Source organism: Macrobrachium rosenbergii, chromosome 43 (assembly GCF_040412425.1).
Source record: "Macrobrachium rosenbergii isolate ZJJX-2024 chromosome 43, ASM4041242v1, whole genome shotgun sequence".
NCBI classification, from domain to species: Eukaryota; Metazoa; Arthropoda; class Malacostraca; order Decapoda; family Palaemonidae; genus Macrobrachium; species Macrobrachium rosenbergii.
Window position 1 is genome coordinate 51,666,625 of NC_089783.1, and position 23,058 is coordinate 51,689,682.

The 23,058-nt window shown below is 37.1% G+C and overlaps 1 protein-coding gene across 2 annotated transcripts; it reads right to left on the reverse strand.

The window, feature by feature from the left end:
• Positions 1-7,191: 7,191 nt before the first annotated feature.
• ND-75 (NADH dehydrogenase (ubiquinone) 75 kDa subunit) lies at positions 7,192-22,843 on the reverse strand. 2 transcript variants are annotated; one of them, XM_067087207.1, is made up of 15 exons: positions 22,678-22,843; positions 19,807-19,974; positions 18,434-18,541; positions 17,126-17,284; positions 14,978-15,121; positions 14,378-14,515; positions 14,139-14,273; positions 13,699-13,888; positions 12,904-12,983; positions 11,327-11,545; positions 10,922-11,089; positions 10,514-10,723; positions 9,478-9,654; positions 8,054-8,188; positions 7,192-7,751 (listed from the first exon to the last, which is right to left on the reverse strand). In XM_067087207.1, the coding sequence occupies exons 2-15, from the start codon at positions 19,957-19,959 to the stop codon at positions 7,596-7,598; spliced, it is 2,172 nt and encodes a 723-aa protein (XP_066943308.1). In that variant the 5' UTR covers positions 19,960-19,974; positions 22,678-22,843; the 3' UTR covers positions 7,192-7,595. The 2 variants fall into 2 exon arrangements, with proteins under 2 accessions (XP_066943308.1, XP_066943309.1); XM_067087208.1 differs by having other exon boundaries at positions 22,526-22,690.
• Between the last annotated feature and the right edge of the window lie 215 nt (positions 22,844-23,058).

Sequence of the window (23,058 nt, forward strand, 5' to 3'; positions counted from 1 at the left end):
ACACTCAGCCTAGGGTTAATAACTTAAAGTTGTCATGCTGGTAGAGGATAACTGGTAGCCCGAAGGAAATATACAATTTCTGGTTTTAAAACGAAGCGTCCGTAAATGTTACTCATGTTTAAAAAAATGTAATGACTGAAAAGAATTTTTAAAATATTTAAGCTGAGCTTGAAAAATCCTCCTCAAAATGTTTCACCAACTCGGGAGTGACATGTTAGAAAAAAAAAAAAAAGAAAACCGCGAATTCCATTACGTTATCGATCAGGAACATTTTCAGGACAACGCTTTTTACCACCCTCCCAGTCCTCCCTTTCAGTGGGCCATGATTGATGAAAGGATTGTAATCATTCTTTATTCGTAAAATCATTTCATAATGGCAACAAAGCCTTGGCTGTTAGCGGAGATCAGAATAATGTATGCAGACGGCTGGAATAAATCTTTCCTTTTTCATATGCGTCTATTTATTAGCTTATTCTGTATCACCGTCAAGACACTGGTTGTTTGCTACCAGTCTTTTAGGTCTAAATAAATTTTTAGAATTCAGTGGTTTCTCTGTTCCCATTTCATTCATGTGTTTGCACCACACACACCCACACATAAGTCGAGAAAGAGAGATAGAGAGAGACAGTTTCAAAAAGAAAGGTAGAAACAGAAAGATGGACGAAAAAAAAAAAAATCGGTTTCCTGACGGATGAAAAGTAACGGCCTTAAGATTCAAGAAGAAGGGATGAAACGGAATACCAAAGAGACTGTGAAGGACGTGCTTGTAAGAAACACCCCTTTTCCTAAATAGAACGGAACGCAGAAATTAATTTTCCTTTGTGTTCGCTAAAGAAAGGTATGCTCCCGCCAGCCGGACATTATCCCAGTGGATTCCGAGAACCGTGACAAGCGTCTATTAGCCCTTTCATTTAGGGAGGCTTCCGGAGTTTGACTTCTATGCTCCCCTTTACCAAGAAAGGGAATTCATTTTGTGTCACGATTCGATTCCCTCGTTCATCATCTTCTGGTCCACTTTTTTTGGAGGCCCTTCTAACAGTCCTCGTTCGGTCCATCAGGCCGGCCTTATTTACTCGTCGGTTGAAGCGTATAAAGCGATTTTATTGTTTCTCATCTTGTTTTTCTTATGGTCAACTTGTAATTCAGTTTATTTGCAAACGAGTTTTTTTTTTTAAGAGTAAAGTCCCATGGAAAAAGCAACTTCGTGCCCTAGTCTGCCCAGGGTCGAAGAACACACACATACACGCACACACAAAAAAGGAAGAAGAGGAAGGTGGGTGGGGCTTAACCACCAAGTAAGCGATAGACCTACCTCATTCATTGATCAATTCCCAAATCTATTTATTTGCTTACTGTATTTATTTATTATCTGTTATGGTTCATCAGTTAACACCTCTGTCATTCATATGTTACAGCGTTCGCGCGTTTCAACTGCTCATTGTTGCAATGCCTGACTACAGGTATTCACATTCACACATCAGCTGGTGTACACAAAGCCAAGCCAAGAATGCCCTCATCCCTCCCTAGCTATCTATCTGTTCATTTATCTAACTATCCATCTTTCCATTCCCATTCATTTACACACACTAATCGCGCAGAGGCTCTTCACAAAGCAATGGTATGAATTTCATCTCTCGCTATAATGTGGTTCGGATTCCACAATAAGCTGTAGGTCCCGTTGCTAAGTAATCAATTGGTTCTTAGCCACGTAAAATAAGTCTAATCCTTCGGGCCAGCCCTAGGAGAGCTGTTAATCAGCTCAGTGGTCTGGTAAAACTAAGGTATACTTAACTTATACCCCAGTTATCTTCAAATTTATGATAAGTCGGCTAATCTTAATTTCAAAATCATTCTATATATATATATATATATATATATATATATATATATATATATATATATATATATATATATATATATATAAAGATCTTCATACATGAAAAATGTTATAACGGGCTACGTCATCGTCAAGAAGGAATCTTATTTCCGAAATCCAGATTAATTTAAGGTCGTTCAATAATTAGCGAGGCGTATTGCAGACTGACAAAATACTGCGAGAGAATCATTCTCTTCAAAACGAATCGCTCTAGTTACGGTTAAAGTAGGAATCATATAAACTTTTCAAATAGTAAAAGAAATCACAGTTCATTGTATGATACATATGATTAATATCCTACAATATGGCGTCGTGAATAAGAGATAATGTCAACTGTGAAATTCTAGATCTGTTGTATACGAAGCTGATCAGCTGGCAGTAACACGTATTTAAACCGAGTCAAGAACAGATGCGACATAATAAGACATATTCTTCATTTTCTCTTCACATATCAAACTCATATAAAATTTGAAAGCACCAGAGTATTCAGGATGAATTTATTGTATGAAAACACGTTTTATTTTATCTTGATTACATGAATGATGCAAAATCCGATAAGTAAAAACAGGTATAAAGAATGAAATGCTTCTCTCTTCACTTTTGCTTGTTGTAATTCCTTTGTGTTTTATCTTATTGACTTCAGGAAATCACGATTTAGTTGTATAATTGATACCGAATCCTATGGTATGACCAAAACTTTCCTACCTTGTGCAAAACGTGAGGTGAAAGAAGAAATATAAACATATTGCTAGTTTTCTGAGCCACAGACGTAAAAATGAGACAGTGAGCAGCCGCCTACCTCCCGGTACCAGCCAATCAGAGGCCACCAAACAAACATCTCGTAGGCCCATGGATCTACCTTATAGATTAAAGAACCAGCTATAGTACTAAACGGCGAAACAGTGATTCATCTGCACTGTTTCGCCGTGTTTAGTACTAGTCCCTGGGGTGTCAAATGTATTTCGCCTTGTTTAGTACTAGCCCCTGGGGGATCGAATGTTTGGTACCGAAGTGTTCATGTCTAGAACAGCGAACCCGATTATTCCCATGTAAAGAATAACAAACCCGATAATCTTCTTGTAAAGAATAGCAAACCCTGCTGTGAGTGGGTTCGCTAATCTTGGCATGATCGGTTTTTTAATAACCTCCTCTTATTGATATAAAAATTAAATATCGTTACCGTAATCTCTAGCTGAAGTTATGAATTATTGTTACAATCGCTTGCCTTACTTCACAAAGTACTGTAACTGATAAGATGTGGCTACCCCTACTTTTTCTAGGTATTTCAATGACTGTACATTAGCCTACGAGAGACTAAATAAAGTCTTTTTCTTTTGCTCCAATACCTAAATCTTCATTACTTTCAATTCTTTTACTTTCATTTCCTCACTGTCCTTAATCTCTCCGAAATAATTCACACTCACATTCAAGAGAATGGGAAAGTGCGGGATGCCGGAAGTGCATTCCTTCGAGCAATTATCCTTATCATTTTCGTCGGCCTTCTGCGGTCCAAACCAAAATTAGCTGCAGTGGTGCGAATGAATTTTCTTCCACAGTTGCAAAGCGCTCTTTATATAGCCGCAAGATGTGCTTGCTTTTTGACCAGTAAAGATAATTACATCGTATGTATATTGTCGTTATCTGTTTGTTGTCCCTTCCATGTGGGTCTAACTCAAACTTCTCAACACGTTAAGCCAATTCTAGAGTTATTTGATTTCCATATATACTTTCTGCTATATCATTTGAGAGAGAGAGAGAGAGAGAGAGAGAGAGAGAGAGAGAGAGAGAGAGAAGTTATCCACACACACACACATATATGTGTGTATATATATATATATATATATATATATATATATATATATATATATATATTACATGTATGTACGTGTGTGTGTATGTATGTATGTATGTATAAGTACTAATCAGCTGACTCACTGTGAGCCAAATCTGACTTTTGAGAAAATTCTTAATGTAAATACATAAATTGAATTTCTACACAAACTAAAGCAAAGTAGGAACAGATGCACGTTATGCAAATTTAGTTTCATATATATACTTTTGAGTTAAAAATTATTCATTTGGTGGAGAAGCTATGATCACTGATAATTCCTTAAGAAATTGATATTGAAGGAATATGCTTTGGAAACTGTTTATCCTTAAAACTGAATTGAAAGGAAAGTGAAATTGTGCACCCTAAAGGCATTGGTGAAGGAGGAGGCAGCTCCATCTTGTTCTATTCCAGGATCAGAGGCTCAGAAGATGGCTGGCATCTGGGCTTCTCTGGGCCTTCCAGGAGTACCAACCTTGGATATCCTGTTATCCCATTATAGGAGTGCCTATTCATTCTCCTGTTCTCAGACGACTTGTACAAAGGTTGGGGTGCCTACTTAGAGGGTCTTCTGACGTCAGCAGTCTGGAGCCTTCAGGACAAGCAGCTGCGCATCAGTGTCCATGACAGTACTCCACCAGTGGGCAATAGATCAATTGGTAGACCTCTCAGCCAGGTATTTCCCGGGCAAGAGGAATGTGATGGCTGACAAACTGAGTCATCAGGGTCAGGTTTTGGGGACAGAGTGGTCCTTACATCAGGAGATAGAAGACAGGCTTTTCCTCCTCTGGGGAAGGCCAACGATAGATCTGTTAGCAACAAGGTTCAAAGGAAGCTAGAGATCTGTTCAGTTGTCCCAGACCACTTTGCTGTAGCAGAGGATGCCCTACAACATCCTTGGGACAACGTGGAGGTTTATGCCTTCCCTCCCTTTTGCCTGATCCATCAGGTCTTGAACAGGGTAATGACTTCCCTGAATCTCAGGATGACCCTTGTAGCTCCCTGGTGGCCTCACACAGAGTGGTTCCTGGATCTACTAGCCCTGCTGTCAGCAGTTCCCAAAGATCCCTCCATGGCACAACCTCCTCTACCAGCCTCATGTCAAGAGATATCACCAGTCAGTAGGGTCCCTATCTCTTCACGCCTGGAGACTGTCCAGTATCTCCTGCGAACGAGGGGCTTTTCTCGCAGAGCAGCGACAGAGATATCTGGCTATCTCAGATCATCTTCCTCAGCCGTGTACCAGGGAAAATGGGCCATCTACTGTGACTGGTGTAGTTGAAGGGCTCTCTCTCCAGTCAGAGCTTCTGTTCAGCAAGTAGCAGATTTCCTGGTTTTTCTCCTGAGGGAGAAAAGTCTTTCTGTGTCTGTCATCAAAGGGTACAGGGCTGCTTTGGGTTTGGTTCTGTGCCTAAAAGATGTAGACCTGTCTTCTTCATGGGAAATCTCAATGCTACTCAAAAGCTTTGAGCAGTCTTGTTCTCCTAGAGAACTTAAACCTCCTAGTTGGGATCTGACCCTGGTGCTAAGTAGTCTCACTCGAGCCCCGTATCAACTGTTACGACGTTCATCTGACAGAGACTTGACCCTTAAAACAGTGTTCTTACTGGTTTTAGCTTCATCGAAGAGAGCGGGCAAATTCCATGGTCTCTCTTCTGTTAAATACACAAGGGGTTGGGGGTTTGTAACCTTCGAATTTGTCCTGGAATTCATAACTAAGACTTAAAATCCTTCGGTTCATGATAACAATTTGAATCCTTTTCCATTCCCTCCTTGGGAGATTTTGTTGATAATGAACCAGCTGAATTGGTCTTATGTCTTATGTCCTGTCAGGCTGGGGTGTCGAAGACTTTTTGTAAGCTCAGGCAGGATCAAGAAAGAAGTGTCCAAGAATACCATCTCCTGGCTTCATGAGGTTATTAGAAGTGCTTATAGCTCTTCTACAACCTCAGATTCTAACTCAGTGCATGCAAGAGCACAAGATGTTAAGGGTTTAGGCCCTTCTTTAGCTTGTAAGAACTTAACTGGTCATAGGATTTTGAAGGCTGGTACTTGGCTTTGTCAAAACACCTTCACATCCTATCTTCGGGACGTAGCCCACAGGTCCTTGGTCACTTTTTCCTTGTGTCTGTTGGTGGATGCTCAACAAGTTGTGTAGCTCATCCAGTTCCCCTAGCGGGACAGTTTGTATCTTACCTAGGATGTCGGAATGAAAGTGAGGGTGAATGAGATGACTGGTCTTTTTTCCTTTCCCTTTCCCACTTCTTTTCTACACACAGCCAGTAGGAAGATTGATCCATCATGAGCCGGAATTGGTTAGATACAGGTGAGTGAGTGGCTTTTCTGTTTGGGAAAGTTTTATTCATACACAAATATTTCCTTGCAGAAGCTAGTCCTTCCTCTTTCTGACAAAGGGAGAGAGGAAATAATAACAAACAAATTGGTGGCTAGCATAGGTTTGTTGCCTGAACAAATATAGCTCTTTACCTTCCACTTATACAATGTTCCTCCACATTGTGTATTGGCCCAGTAGTCTGACCGTTTGATAAACATTTATCTGATGAGTCAGGGGCATATGTCTCTTTCCTCTGCTTTAGCCTAACCAGGAAATGAGACCAGGTGTACTGAACCTCCAGTCGGTTCAAGACTTTCCTTTCCTCCCACCAAAGGTGAGTCTAGCCTCATGTTAAGACCTAGGCTTGTTCTGCATATGAACAAATGACAAATTTTAAAATCAACTTGTATTTTTCACGGTTAACAAACCTACGGTCTTAATGTACATTGCCCGCCTCTTGGCCTCTCGTATGTCGTTCTTGGCCTCCTGAGCAGTGGAGGATTTTTGTCATGAAGAAGCATCAGAGGAGTAAGGGGCACCATCTTGGAAGGGGTTTTCTCCTCCTTTGATGGCCACTTCTCAGTCTCCTTCTGGTTCCTTCTATGACCAATCTTCCCCCAGTTGCTTCTTCTTCCTTTTAAGTTTTTACCCCCTTCCCATTCTCCCATAGCTTCGACTTGGGAAGTTTTGGGATAGGGGTCAAGAGATATTCTCTCTCTGGCTGCCCTCACTCTCTCTTTCACATGAGAACTTCATCCCCACTAAAGAATTCATGAAGTCTGGCCTCCAACTACTTCAGCACTACTGTTCTCCTCCTACTTCAGGAATGCCTTCCTTGAATACAATGTACCTGTACCTGTACTGTAGTGTTTCTTGACCATGTAGAGCAGTGGACTAGTTGGTTAACCTGTTTCTTACCTCTTGCTTCTTTTTTTCCTCTTTATATAACACATACATCACTCTGTAAACTTCACAAATTTGTACTACAAAGCCATAATGTTTACCATTGCCTACTTAATAACAACAGACAAATGTACAGAATATGAAAGTGAATTCTATCAAGAATGTTCTTACCCTGAACAGGATGGTTTGTAGTAAGGAATGGTCTATACAGTACATGACTGGATCATCAGCCAAAGTAAACAGATAGACTTCTAATAAATTACCTTTATTAGGACATCTGTACAAATAAAATATATGTCTGTACACTCATTCATCACTAAGAAACAGGAAACTGACAAAAATTAAATGAACAACAATGATCAAAAATTTTTTTCACCAGCTACATCACATTCCTAGGGTTTAAACTAAGGTATTCAGGTTTACAGAATGATAAATGAGGCTGTGAAATTGAATGGAGTTACCAATTTCCCAAGACAATACGTATCTATATACAAAAACTCATGCATCAACAATTCAATGTTAATCCTTCATTAAACTCAGTGTACAGTAGCAGTATTGCCATTAACCCTGACATGTGTACCACCTTCTGGTAATATCAACTCTGCAGCTAACTGTACAAAACTTGGAACAACAATTTCTTACAGTTCAACTATTTAATCGTGAAATTTATTCGCAGCTTCTTTCTTAACAGCTACAATACATTTTGCCATAGTTGCTGATGCTCGAGTGATGGGATCTGTCATGTAGAAGTCTTCTAGATTCTTTTGTGGAACGTCTACAGGAGCCGTACCCACACTTCCTTGGACAAGCTGTTGTGGTATAGATAAAAACATTTAACACTGAAGTTCATGAAGAATTATTCAAAATTAGATAACTGTAATTCAAATGAAAGTTCCAAAAGAAATTTGCAAGCCCCTTCAGTTATGGAAATATATGTCAAGGTAACTAACCATCAACAAAACAGTACTGAACTGATTTTCTACAGTAAAGAAAATGACCTGGACTTCCCATTGGCTGATATCCCAAATACTAAGTACCAAGATAAAGATAAAAATAGATAAAATAAAGGACACATTTTTCGAAAGTCTGTGTCACTGTACTTCATATTTACCTTGGCAAGTTCGCTGGCTTGTGCAAAATAGTTTGCTTCTTCAACATCTCCATAACGGGTCAGATTGGGAGACACTTCTGTCAGTCGTGCTCGTACAGCTTCTAAGTTGTCATATGAAAGTGAAACTCCAGATATCTGTGAAAGCAAGTCATGAGAAAACCTTCTATGATTTAGTAAGAAAAGGTAAGACATAGTACACATGCCATGCTGACTCATGATCATACTACAAAAAATTGTAACACTGCATTGTATGTGAAGCACAACAGCAAAATACTACCATGTTCATATAAATACAGCTGTTCATCTAAAACATAAAAAAAGCTTAATGTATGTCAAACAAAATGGATTTGGAGAGTAGCATAAATGCATTCTATTAGACACACTGTAAAATTAAGGCAATATGCTGTAAGAAGTATTCCCTTAACTTCACAGGGAATACCTCTTACAGCTAAAATTCTTTGCATCATGGCTTTGGCACCAACTGCACAGTTTTCAGACTTTTACTTTCATACATCATTTTTGGTGTCTTCTTACCTAGCTACCCAACTCCTTTAACTTTACCTAGCTCAAATTTCCACATCATTTAAAGCAAACCCTTTTGGGCAAGCCCAACAATATTCTAGATATGTGACTTGGTTGTCTCATTAAACTGATTCCTAATATGATTATCACCCACTCACAGTACCAAGGTACTAACATTCCATTTAACCCTGAGAAAAGGTACAAGTAATAATATTTCCCTTTTTCAATGCCAAAATATCAGAGGTTCACTATTCTTTCAAAACTTGTCCAATTTTTTTCACATGATTAGATAAACTTAGAAATTGTAGAAGGCAAATGTATAAATTTTCCATAGTTACTTTGATTAGAATACAATTAGTCATACTGTGCTGTGAAATAACTAAAACAACTAATAGTCATAAATTACTAAGTTCTCTTAATTCAATAACCATATGCACTGGAATCACCATGTTACAAAAAAGACCTTCCTATGACAGTAAACTACAAAAAATAGACATAACTATGAATTACTTATTATTTCTGAATATTTTTGTCCGAACATTTTAAAACTGTAGCATTTGTATGACACAAGAACAGAGAGAGAGAGAGAGAGAGAGAGATAATTATGAATTACTTATTATTTCTAAATATTTTTGTCCGAACAATTTAAAACTGTAGCAGTTGTAGCAAATAACAGAAAGAGAGAGAGAGAGAGAGAGAGAGAGAGAGAGAGAGAGAGAGAGAGAGAGAGAGAGAGAGAGAGAGAGAGAGAGAGAGAGAGAAATATCAAATGGTCACTCCAACAGTGCATATGAAAACCAACTATGATGTCACAACAGAAATAAAAACTGATCACTCGTTGCCTTCAACTGTAGCATAAATAAATTTGCTTTCTATAAAAAAAAAAAAATCCACATACACACCTGTGCAAGAGCCCTCAAGATTTTCCAGTCCTCACGTGCCATTCCAGGTGGTACAAGAGCAGCTCTAGTTTGCTGAGCTCTGCCCTCTGTGTTGACGTAGGTACCATTCTTTTCCGTGTAGGCTGCACCAGGTAATACAACATCTGCCATTTCTGCGCCCCTGTCACCATGATGACCCTAAAATAAACAGGGAGATTTAATGTTTCCCAATACTTTACCAGATCCTTATGATACGGTGATAAAAAGTATATAACATGTATCAACATTACAAAACAAGAGCAAAATCAGAGTTATAAATTCAAATATAACTACTGCACTATTCTGAGACAGTTACTTGTGTGTATATCAAAGACACCTTCATCACAAGAACTAAGGTTCTGAAAGCATAATAAAAAAATTGACTGAGAATCCTCATACATAATGATGGTTACCCAAATTAGAAACACTGAAAACTATTTATATCCTAAATTTGCTGCATAGAGTTTAAGAACATTTCATTCAACTTAACCAGGACAATGAAGGACAACAAATACACTGAATATATTAGACATCAAAGTGACCAAATCAGTAATGTAAAGTAAAATATCAATTCCTGATGGGCTATTTACTAAAACTTAGAATCCAGTAAAATCTTGAAATCAGAAATTAATTTCTTGAGGTAAAACATACTGTATATTAATTCTCTTGGTTCCTATCATTCATTCACTACAACACTGAGCTTTGTGTAAACAGCTAACTTCTTTCTTACATTACAGTGGCCACTAATTGTTAACCAAATAATCCACACCCTACCTAAACCTTTCCTAGTTTCAGAAAATGGCAGGCAGTGTATTCTTAATCCTCACAGGACCGAATAATCTTTTTCTAAAATGTATCCATGGTTTGCACTGGCATATATTTCTTACACATAGGTTCAAGCTACATAACAATAGCATACATTTCTTATAAAGGTTCAAGCAACATAACAATGGCATATTTTTCTTATATAGGTTCAAGCTACATAAGAATAACAGTTATGATTAAAACATTAGCATACCTGATAAATAACAACAGTGTCCTTTGCAAGGTCTTCACGTGTAATTGCCCCATCATCAGCTCCAAGCATGAACAAAACTTTGGGAGGAGAATTTCGAATGTTCGCCACACCAGGAATGTAACCAAGATCTAATGCAGCTACCTGGGAGGCAACTCGGTGCAATACATTCAACACTCGCCAGTCTGAGCCTCCTTCACATCCAAGGCGAATCTAACAGAGAGGAGTAAGTTCTGAAAAGTGTTCTTTTGAATTCTAATTTCCAACATGGGCTTCATAACCAGTTGAAATCTCCTTAACCACCAATATACAAAAGTGGGATTGTCAATGCATTATTAATAACAAACCATATCCAGACTTATCAAAAACTATACTTCACATAAATGCATAACATAATTATTATTGTAATACCTTTTGAGACAATTCTAAAAGTTTTGCATATATAGCACCTCCATCAGGCCGAGACAGAAGTGCTGATCCAACAACAATTATAGGCCGCTTAGCAGATGCAAGGCGTGCAGCAAATGGATGCGAGCCATCCAAGAGTCCTTGAATAATTGATGTATCATCACCAAGGTTCTGCAATAAAAATTTCAACAGTGTTTTAAGACTACCTTTCTACTAGAACTCACATGAAGGGTATTATGTACACATATGGAAAAAATGTAATTTTTGGTTCACAGAAAGATAATGTTTAAAAAAACTGCTTTCTACAGATGAAAAATTTACAATCCCTCTGAAAGAATGTTGCTTTACATTGACACCTGCCATCTTAGTTTCATATAGTCAAATATAAAATAAAATACTTCTACTTACCTCATGATCATAACTCAGATTGACATTTGGTCCAATCATAGCAACATCTAGGTCATTATGAATCCAAGCCTTACGCAGTCTTGCATTAAAAAGAGGGGCTTCATATCGAGGGTTTGTTCCAACAAGCAGGGCTAAGTCAGCTTCCTCCACACCAACAATTTTAGCGTTTAACAAATAAGATGAGCGGAGATCTGTTCCAGTTCCTGCATCAGGGAAAATCTGTTTGGGGAAAAACAAAATTATTATAAAATAAAGGATTGTAAAAAGCAACAAAAGTTTTCACCAGCATTATTATTAAATAACATTTCATCATCTTTAATACAAAATATAATGATACTTATAGTTTGTACAGTATACTGTTGCAGAGGGTCTCCTTCTTGCCTGCTTGTCTTATTTTGATCAATCTGCCATACTCAAATTTACTTTTTACCAATGGTAAAAGGCACCACTTTAAGTGAAGTAGTGGGTTCGACTAGGCACCCAATGAGATACTACGATTACCAGTTAAGTAAGTATACAGTTTTACCAGACCACTCAGCTGATTAACAGCTCTCCTAGGGCTGGCCCGGCGATTAGACTTATTTTACGTGGCTAAGAACCAATTGGTTACTTAGCAACGGGACCTACAGCTTATTGTGGAATCACCCATTACAGCGAAAATGAATTTCTATCACCAGAAATACATTCCTCTAACTCTTCATCAGCAGCCGCGGAATTGAACTCCGGTCCATCGAGCGACAGTCCAAGCTCAACCGTTCGGCTAACAAAGGGCTACGATTACCAGTTAATAGGGCCCTTCCAAGACTGGACAAAGTCTAATGTACAGGCCCTTACTCTTGGTGAAGTACTGTACTTTCCTTTTACTCACACAAACCAAACAGTCTAGGATATTCTATACAAACACACTTTTACAACACATCTAAAAACACTATACAACACACTTCTTTTTTTTCATCCTCACCAAAACTTCAAGAACCCAATCTGTGTTAGTGACCAGTTAACATCTAGTCCCAAGTCTGGAGAAACTGAGGGGGGATTGAGTTTATCAGTAAACACATAAGGAACTTGTAAAAAGATAACAGCTCCTACGTCAATGAATACTCAAAACAAAATGATTCCAGGTACCCAGCAACCTTTAAGTAAATGGGGGAGGTAAGGGGTTGCAAAGTCTCTGGGAAGATAAAATAAGGCAAGCAAATTACAAATAAGCCCTATAAATAAGGTAAAAGGGGGCCATAAATATAAAGTGGATTACAAGAAAATTAAATCAGACTGCAAAGACACTGGAGTGAAGAAAATAAAAATGATCTGGAGGGCATACGCAAAACAGAAAAACCAATGGAGAACTTAACCACGGAAGACTTTACATGGGTCCTTGGTAAGATGAAAAATGGAAAAATCCCAACCATCCAGAATAACAAGTGACTTGTTAAGCAACAAGGGAGACAGTCGGAAGTTGCAGAGGAATAAGATTAATTGAGCAGTGTCACTAGGTAGTTCCAGTACTACTTAAAGTGGGGAAAAAAAAAAAAAAAGACCCATCATGAGCAAAGAAAGTTTTAGTGACTAAGACTCACCTCTTCAGTGCATACATTTTCACCTCCAAGCTTGTTAACCATATCCTTCAGTGCAATAAGAGATTCGGCATCAGCAAGTCCTGCAGTCACATTAGAAAGAGAAAACCTTTGTTGAAATGTATGATCTATAGTTGGCCCTCAACTTATGGATGAGATAGGTTCCAAGAACCTCCTAATAGTCAAGTCAAAAATTGTGCAGATTCAAATCCTTTATAAATTGGCGTACTACACTGCATATGGTACTTGCATAAGTATACATAACCCACAAACATCCTCCTCTATACAATACCCAGTATAGATTATTCATCCTGACTAATGATACCTAAAACAATGTATATATGACTAATTTTATACTACCTTGTAAATGAAATGCATAAAAGGAAAATTGTTCAAAGGAATACAAAATTAAAGTCTTTCCACATTCAGTACGAATGAAACAATTGTGACAATCAATACATGTCAGCAGCACCAATATAATATTTTTCCTTACTCAAGATCGCTTTAGTCCAATTTGACCCATGCAACAAAGTCTAATTTGACCATTGCAATGAGAATCACGTATGGCTATGCTATAATACTAATAAAAGCTTTCTTTTAATGGCCTGAAGGAGATACAAGCATTTCTGGGACTTTGTTTAAACAAGAATAAGTTAACAACGCTACAAAGAATACGTTAACAACAATGCTAAGTTCAATTATATGAGATTGGCAAAATCAAGATTATGAAGATTACTTAAAATCTTACGGCATGTGACAAAAGTCAAAATAAAATGTTCCCTGAAAAGTTATACCAACCTCCAGCAACAGCTGCCACAGACCCATTAGCTGCCTGAAGAGCCTTGGCAGCCACAATAAGGGCGTCTTCCCATTCACAAGGTCGCAGTTCCCCATTAGAATCTTTGACCATGGGGTGAACTAATCGCTGTCGTTTCAGTCCATCATATGAGAAACGGGACTTGTCAGACAACCATTCTTCGTTGATTTCCTGAAACAGTTAAAATCCATTTAGAGAATGCCAAGTTTAATTAATACATCACCCTTAAATCAAGAAGAAACCAATTCACAGTATTTCTAATATTTTACCTCATGAATCTTAATCAAACACCAACTCAGATTTGAGAAATAGCATTCTTCATCTAAGAAGTATCTAAACAAAACCCATTTTTATTATGCAATACATTAACACACAGTGTACTGCATATGATTTACTAACATTTATTTCTTGCTAGTCTTACCTCATTAGTCTGTGGCAAAATTCTCAAAACTTCTCCAGTTCGGTGGTTCACTACAATATTGGACCCTAGGGCATCTAAGACATCAATGGAATCAGTGCGACGAACTTCCCATGGCCTTGCGGTAAAAGCATATGGCTGAAATATAAAAAGTTTTCTATATGTACCATCCAAAAAATATATCTAAAAATGGCACTATCTAAGAATATTAAAATGAATATAAAACTTGTATGAAATCTTACCTTGGAAGTTAGAGCTCCTACTGGACAAAGATCAATGACATTGCCAGACAACTCTGACATCAGCATTTTCTCAACATACGTTCCAATCTGCATGTCAGTGCCTCTGCCTGTTGTCCCAAGGTCCTCTACACCTGCAATCTTGAGATAAAAAGCAATATCATTCAACCTTTGTTTCACTTAATTTTAAGTTTTGACTATTGCTCGAAGAATTTGTAATATATCTACTCTACAGCAGTAAGCAATTAACCTTTATATAAAAGCTGCAGCCTAGGAAGTATACGTAACATGAATTTTTAATATTTCTCAATGTTTCATAAGAACAACAAACAAAATACTTGATTTTGATATTAGTACCAGCTATAAATTTTATAAGCTAGAAAACTGATCCAGTGATATGGTTAATTTAATTTGTTATTTATTATAATCAAAATATATGGGAAAAACTAAAACATGGGATAATATTTTCCTTCATCAACAATAAAAGAATACCTACAGTGCTCCTTTTTCCTCAATATTACACCACATGATACAGTATGTATGGATGTCAATATTGCAAAAATCTACTCCTTTATACAAGCACTCCAAACTAGCCCACATTACCTCTGATGCGAAGCGAACGCAGCGTGTGCAATGAATGCAGCGAGTCATAATAGTCTTCACTAAGGGGCCAATATTTTTGTCTTCCACAGCTCGCTTCTTGTCCAAAAACCGAGAGCGGTCAGATCCAAAAGACATACTCTGGTCCTGAAATTAAATTATCATGTTCATTGTCATGATTTACAAGCTTAACAGTCACACTTTAGTCAGCATTCTGTAGAGCTAAGTATTCTTAATACTGTGAGTAATATTGAAAATTCTTTAACTCAAATAACTTAATGAAATTGGGATAAACTTCCATACTTAACCATGGTACAACTACCTCATTAGAACCAAAGTACCTGAAAGTCTCACTTTTCAGAAAACTTTAGAAAAGAAAAGCACTATTATATGAATAAGACAGACATCTCATGGTCAGAAGAGGAACCATAAAGCCAGGCAATAGTTTGTATTTTATGAAGCACATTTTTTAAAGAAACTATGTACTGTATTTACGTGAAAAAGCTTCTGATGCATTTTACCTACTTCCCCAAGAAAACACTTACAACAATGGCCAACATCCCAAGATGAATGATAATCAGAAGTAATGTTCACTATTTGACCAGTCAATGCTGAAGCTGATTTGCTCCAAAATATGGGAAGAGTGAAGAGTAAAGAGATTGTTTGTCTGAAACTGGCACAGGAAATGGAAGGAGGCTTTGAATACCCATCTTCAAGAACAAGAACACTAAATCTGACTGATGTCAATATGAGATGGATCAAATAAAACATCCATTAGTGAAAGTCTTGCAATGTTTTCCTCTTGGATAAAAGAGTAAGCTTATAAGACGGTTTCTTGGCTGTTATAAACCAAAGCAGCCAAAAAGAAGTGGACAATGGAGAAGAGTACACCATGATTTCTTCAAGTTTTTTTGTTAGTAAACAATTATTTACAAGGGCCCATCTGTGTAACCAGCACTCCAAAATGCACACAATAATGATCACTTCCCTTTCACCCACTTCTGGGCACCCCAGCACTGGCAAAGATTACCAGTCATTCCTATGTTGTCCACACTTTCCACAAGACTAAAGGGGCCAGGGAGTCAGCCCTGTGTAAACTGATTAGTTTGTATTAAGAAAGTCTTTCTCCTAACCAAATAATTTCACTGTTTAACACAAACCCCACAAATTGACCTGAGCCTGAATAGCTATTTTGGAGGGGAGGGCTCTTGTGGATCATGAATATTTGTAAATGAGAGCTGAAGAGGTGAACTGCTGAATGAAGGTGATCTGGATACAGAAGTTCTGAAAACTAACAAGAGGTCATGTAGTAGGACTAACTTCCTATTTGTACGGTCAAGGTTTATACTGTTTCCTTTAAGACTGGTAGGTAAACAATGTGACACGCTTATCACTTCCACAAAGTGTAGCAGCAATTACCCAAGTACTCCATTACAGTATGTGAATTCTCCACTCCGTTACCAAAAGAAAAGTCAGGTGCTAGTGCAATACTCTCTCCAGGAGAGCTGGCTACACCCAAGGACCAGCAGCATGAGTGATCACTTCTTCGTCAACCAACATATCAACAAGTTACAGATTCCTATGAAGAACTGCCGACACAAGAAAAGCAAGGACAATTTAGGGAGTCAAAATATGGTACTGCTGATGTAAGAATGGCACACATCTCCACCAAGCCTGGTGCCCCTCAATTTCATCTGGGGAGGACACCCTCTTACTACAAGGAAAAAGGTACTGTATCATCATCATCCTGGACATATGGATCCAAATCCTCAGGCACATTCTCCATATGCTTACAAATGGATTTAAGTAGGAAGCTTTTCAATTTCCTTCCTTCACTCAGACACAAGAAGGAAGATCCATGTGCAAGGACTTCAACAAACACGTAGATGGAGCTTTTAAGATATCTGATGCAGATGAACGTTCTGAATGTTCCATATATCATTCAATTTATTTTTCTATAACTGGAACTTATAAATTCTTTAAATACAAACCAGCATAACCTCAGTGCCTTCCTAAAATACTAAGCTTTCAGGTAATTAGATGGTTTTTCACATATGCATCCACCAAACTATGTATAGTTTTCTTGTACCACAAAAAGCTAACCAACTTGTCCAACAAACTGTGTGAGAGAGATCCCTTTGGCAAACTTACCTGCAAATCACATTCTCCACCTTGATCACAAATAGGACAGTCTAAAGGATGATTGATAAGCAAGAATTCCATTACGCCCTCTCTGGCTTTGCGTGTCATATCACTGTCGGTCTTGATGCGCCAACCCTTCATGACAGGCATTGCACATGCAGCAACAGGCTGGAATATGTAAAATTAGTGAGTAATACTAAAACAAAAATATATCATACTGTAATCTCCAGCTTACACACTAATTTTGTTACCCAAATAAACAAATTTAAGTAGGAGGGTGAATTTTAATACCGTTGTTTGTAACATTTCACCCTTGTAAGGATAGGAAATATGACAAACATGCCATACCCAGTTTCTCTGCATGAAGGTATGTATAAAAACATTTTACTGTATTATTATTATTATTATTATTATTATTATTATTATTATTATTCAAAAGATGAACCCTATTCATATGGAAGAAGTTCATAAGGGTCACTGACTTGAAATTCAAGCTTCCAAAGACAATGGTGTTCATTACAAAGTAAGAGAAGGTACAGGTAAAAAGAAAAAATAAATTAATAAATAGATAAAAAATGTATTAAAATGCAAGGAAAATAACATTAGGGTAGTAATGCAATGGATCTCCGCCTGAACTTTTGAAGTTCCAATTTCACGACATCCTCAAGGAGACTTCCACAGTCCAATGGTGGGAGGGATACAGGACTTGTAACAAGTAGCAACAGAGCAAAAAATAGTGTTATATCTATATGGCAATGGGAAAAGGATCGGTGAAAGATAGAATGATTCACTTTCTAAGTTGGCTGAAATCAGCATTAGCAATAGACATGATGCACTCAATCACATTACCCATTCAATCTTTCAAATATTTTATGATTAAACCCCATTCTCTTTTATTCAAATTAAATGTCATTCTCTGATCTTCAACATTACTCCACTGTTACAAAAATATAATTCTAGTCAAATATAACCAAGAACAAGTTTGAAAGGAGAGAGCATATGCACGACACCATTATTACTAAAAAAACAAGTTGATTTACTTCTGATTTGTTATGTGCTAATTTGAGGAGACTGTAGTGACAGCCACAGTAAGCCTGATCATAAGACACCTTCCAAACTTATGCTTTTAAATATCATGAGAAAGAAAATACGCAGGCCTTGGGGTACTTGTGACATACCTTCATCATTAATTGTGAATATACTAAAACAATACTAACAGAAAAAAGAGCAGTTGCACTTCATCCTGATGGAGGTGCAAAATAAAATTAGCCAAATCTCCTTGTGATTATGGGTAAAATATGAATAAAGTATACTCACTTTGGGTGCCTTTTCTACTTCAACCAAACACATACGGCAGTTTCCAGCAACTGACAAACGCTCATGATAACAAAAACGAGGGATTTCTACACCAGCGGCAGCAGCAGCCTGTTTGACGGAAACAGAAACAAACCACTCTGTTATTTTGACGGAAACAGTAAAAAACACTCTGCTATTTTGATGGAAATAGAAAAAACTACTCTATATAAACTATAAAAACACCCATTCACCTTGGCCTTTATAAGACAAAAGACCCAACCACTACAAATGTATCTTAGATATTCTTTGAGGATTCCTTCAGGTCTCAGCTGTGTTGCTTTCTCTCTTTCTTTTCAGTGAACCAATACTAGCCACCTGGCCGTTCAAATCTTTTAACTTTATGTTGCTTCAGTTTTTCACCTCAATTTAGCAAACCCTAAAGATCGCTGAGCTGTGAAGTTGTATCAGTAAACAATTTTACAACTTAACTTTATGCCCGTGATACTATATCAGTGGATTCCAATACTTATTATGAATAATATACAGCAAAGTATTTTAACTCAAAAGTTGTAAAGGATAGAGGAAAAAACTTGACAGTATATGAAAGATAACTTGAGGCCTCAACACCACTGAATATTAAAAGTTTTCCACTACTTAGGGATGGTTGTAACTACATAAGACTGACATTAATTACATTCAACACAAAATATAAAATGACAAAACATAATAGACACTAGCCAAAACAGGCTGTTTACCATGATGGTTTGCTACTTTCAAAGATAAACATCACGTTCTCACTACACACTCTCTTATTGTGGTAGTTTGTAGACCAAGAAAGACTTCGAGATCGAGTGAACCTTCACTATACAATTGGGTTAGGTTCCTCAATAGTTCATTAGTCACAACTGTTTAACACCACAATTGTTTGTAACATGGATTTAATAAGAATATGTTCCTAGCCTCTCATATATAATTATAAATTAATAAAAGAGCACTCTCTATACAGTACTAAAAACATTGTTGCAAATAAATATGGATATGATTATACTTTAAAATAACTTAAAGAAAAGATGTTAAGTAGTATAGTGAGAGAGAGAGAGAGAGAGAGAGAGAGAGAGAGAGAGAGAGAGAGAGAGAGAGAGAGAGAGAGAGAGAGAGAGAGAGAGCATAATTTTATTTTATAGAGTCAGTTACTTTAGCTAATTAGTGAATTTCATTAGAATACTGAGTAGCAACTTCTGACACCTTCAGGGAAAATTACAATGGGTGGGTACACTATTTCCTTTCCTCCTAATAATCTATACACTGAGAGACATTTAGATCATATTCATGTGTATAAAACCAAATGTGAACTCATGAAAACCTTTGCTACAGTGAAAATACATTGCACTTACTTGTAAAACAGTAGTTCCTGGTTCTACCATTACACTAATGTCATTTATGAAAACTTCTACCTTCTCAGGAGCAGAGGCCTGAGAACGTGCTCCCAGCAAGGCAGCACGGCCACTCCCCTGCTGGAGCAAGCGAGATGCCCCCAAGCGCAACATCTTAAATTATCAGCTCTGAAAGACCAAATGAACACTTCATAAAAACCTGAACCAACTGAAATTCTTGAAAAGATATCAAACATGTTTCACTAAAAGTTATTTGTATTTTGTATAGGTACACAAACAAGAACCTTTCAAGTCGTATTCCTCAGCAAAACCTGGAAATAGTGTTGAACCTTGCTAACACGTCAGCTACCGTAATTGGTGGTAGGTAGGTTAATGTGGGGAGTTCCCCACTAACCTACCTTCAGCCAGAACTTTTTTCTTCGACATACGGTGGGGTGGTTGAAGTATTATGATCTGTATTTTGGAGCTAAAAATATGGTTCTCCTGTTTCAGTATTAGTTTTATGTTTCTGACATTCGTTAGGGAATCAAATGGGAAACCAGGGTTTTTTGGTGAGAGAAAAAATTAAATGTTTGTCTTCCCCCCTGGACCAGCCCACATCTTACCACACCTAGGGCATATGGTAAATCAAAATAAAAAATAGTTATGACCTAACCCAATCTGTCCTTACCTAGAGTGCTGGGTCCTTACCTGGCCATGTTCTATAAACCTAAATCAGAAATATCATGGGGATAAATACTGTACACCCCTATATTTACATTTGCTTTGCATTACCCCACTCTAAAACCCAGTTCCCATTATGGTCCCCAATAATTTTAGGGCACAAAGGGGTTCAGTAGCTTTAAAACTGCTAATTTTCCACTAAAATCAACATCAAAAACATTTCATACATGCTAAAAAAGTGTTGCAATACAGTACAAATAATGCAAGGAACCGTAATACATGATATATACCTGATTTTTCAAGCAAACCGAATTCTACAATCCCACTTACATAGGGAAACTTACAACAAAAACCAAACCAATCAGGTTTCAGCATTGTTCTTGTACCAGTATAGTACTTCCAGATAAAAATAACAATAATTGTTCAAAACATGCTAGCCCACTTTACCCAAAAAACGCCAAGAAAAAATCCGATTTGGAGCCACATTTGCAAGAATATCAAAACAAACAACAATGGACTTGGAAAAAGTCTGAATGGGTAACAATAATGATTAGTAAATATCTCTGTTAACAGTAAATTTGCTATAATTTTACAATTCTTTTTGATTAAACATAAATGTTGTATCCATTGTCAACAAATAATGTACACAGTTAACACAAACTTTTTACTATGAAAGGTATCTTCAAATTAAATTATTTATTCTTTTGTTATATGTTAATACATTGTTACTATTTTAATTAAAGTGACATTTGGTAAATGTGGTCACAACCTAAACTGAATTTCTAAAATTTATTCTTTGCTATTTAATACTTTAATACAATGCTATCTAAACAATAAACATGGTCCGTATTCTTTAATTCTCTATGAAACACAGACTCTCACGATTTGCAGATTTCTCTGTGGAACGTATCTATCCATTATTCATGGAAAATTCACCCATTTGCGGTATTTTTCACTAAGAAATATTCACTAATTACTGTATTTTCATATTTTCATGACTAAATGCACTTTTTGTGATAAAACTATTGAAATAGTCAGGAATAATAATTTTATGACAGTTTTTCTTGTGTTTAAACTATCAAAATGGGCAGTTCTAAGTGTTTTTAGAGGGGTTTTAAGTATTCGTGGATTTTAGTTATTCGTGGGGGGTGCGGTACGCATCCCCCGCGAATACGGGGGGTTTACTGTATGCATATTAATATTTTAATGAGAAAAAAGCATTCCACTTGCATGGGAAAACAACATGCAGACAGAATACAAGTTAGGGGTCACAAATTACTTGGAGGGGGTAGGGGGGCCAAGCTTCCCCTGCCAAGTTAGGACGCAGCATCTAAGGTTAGGTTAGCTAAGGGTTTGGTAAAGGTAAGTCTGGTCACGTTGTATTCCCTTTGAAATGCCTACTAGGCCCACAGTTGACCTGACCCCTTATTCTGCATTTGCTCCAGGTAGAATGCAGAGTTGGGGAGAGTCAGAAATGGCAAAGCAGCCCCTCCGCCCCACATCAGGTTAGGAAATGGCATCAAAGGTTAGGTAAAGGTCGGCTTGTCTTTTTTAGGTCATATTCCTTCAAAGATTCTTTTTTAGGTCATATTCCTTCATAGATGCTGGTAATCCTACAGTTTAGGGGTCCAAATTCACTGCATTACGTCAAGTCAAGATCAGAACACAGTTTATCAAATATTTATCGAATCATGGAAAACAATGATAAAATGAGCAGTTTACCTGCTTACGGAAGCAGAGATTGTAAAAAGAAAAAAAAGCAAACATAGGGGAATTAAGGGGGAAGGTAAATATACAAAAAAAACATTTCTTAGGGGACATCGACCAACAGAATTTTGAAAAAATCGTAAATCTCTGCTTCTGTAAGCAGAGATTTTTTGGCAAACAGCCTATACTTCTTTTAGCGGATCTGTCGAAAGAAGAAATTGAAAACTGGAACACAAAACTTAAACGCAAACAAGGGAACAGTGAACAGGTACATTTAGGTCTGAATAATATGGCTATTGGATAATAAAATTCGATGGTCATGGAACACCAAAAACCAAAACAAACTGACACTTCGCCGGCTGACAGCAAATATCTTCAATTTATTTTCTCTGCATTGCTGGCGGTGGCAATTTTACTTTATTCGCCTCCCGTTGTCTTAAAAATGGACTCACTACCACGAATAATACAAGTAAGAAAGCCATACTGTACGTAATTCCTTACCACAACAACGATCAGCTGAGCGCTAAGATGGACGAAAATTTTACACCAATCACAGACTGGATTGCGTAAATATATTATTGTTTTACTATGTCTTTGGTTCCATTGCAAAATGTTCTACAAGAAGGCATTATATGTGATATTTCAATGATTAAGTTTGTTAAATAAACATAAACTAACTTTTTTTAGAATTCCTAAACGTCTTAGGTTTAGTGCATGTTTTATGACAGATTCTTTTAATAAAAGAGTATAAACAAATAAATATATTTATTTCCATAATTTAACGGTAATATAAGTGTATTTCTGATAAAAACATGGTTATCATTTTGGAAAAAGAACCATCTTCATATGTCCACTGCAGAATTTCCTGCATTTGAATACGTT

What these genes read in the sequence shown, in the direction of transcription:
- ND-75 (XM_067087207.1), bottom strand. Translation starts at nt 19,959, where the DNA reads ATGTTGCGCTTGGGGGCATCTCGCTTGCTCCAGCAGGGGAGTGGCCGT. An exon ending in CAGGAACTACTGTTTTACAA is followed by an intron (nt 18,542 to 19,806) that starts GTAAGTGCAATG and finishes TCCGTCAAACAG; the next exon opens with GCTGCTGCTGCCGCTGGTGT. An exon ending in AAAATGTATGCACTGAAGAG is followed by an intron (nt 11,546 to 12,903) that starts GTGAGTCTTAGT and finishes TTCCCCAAACAG; the next exon opens with ATTTTCCCTGATGCAGGAAC.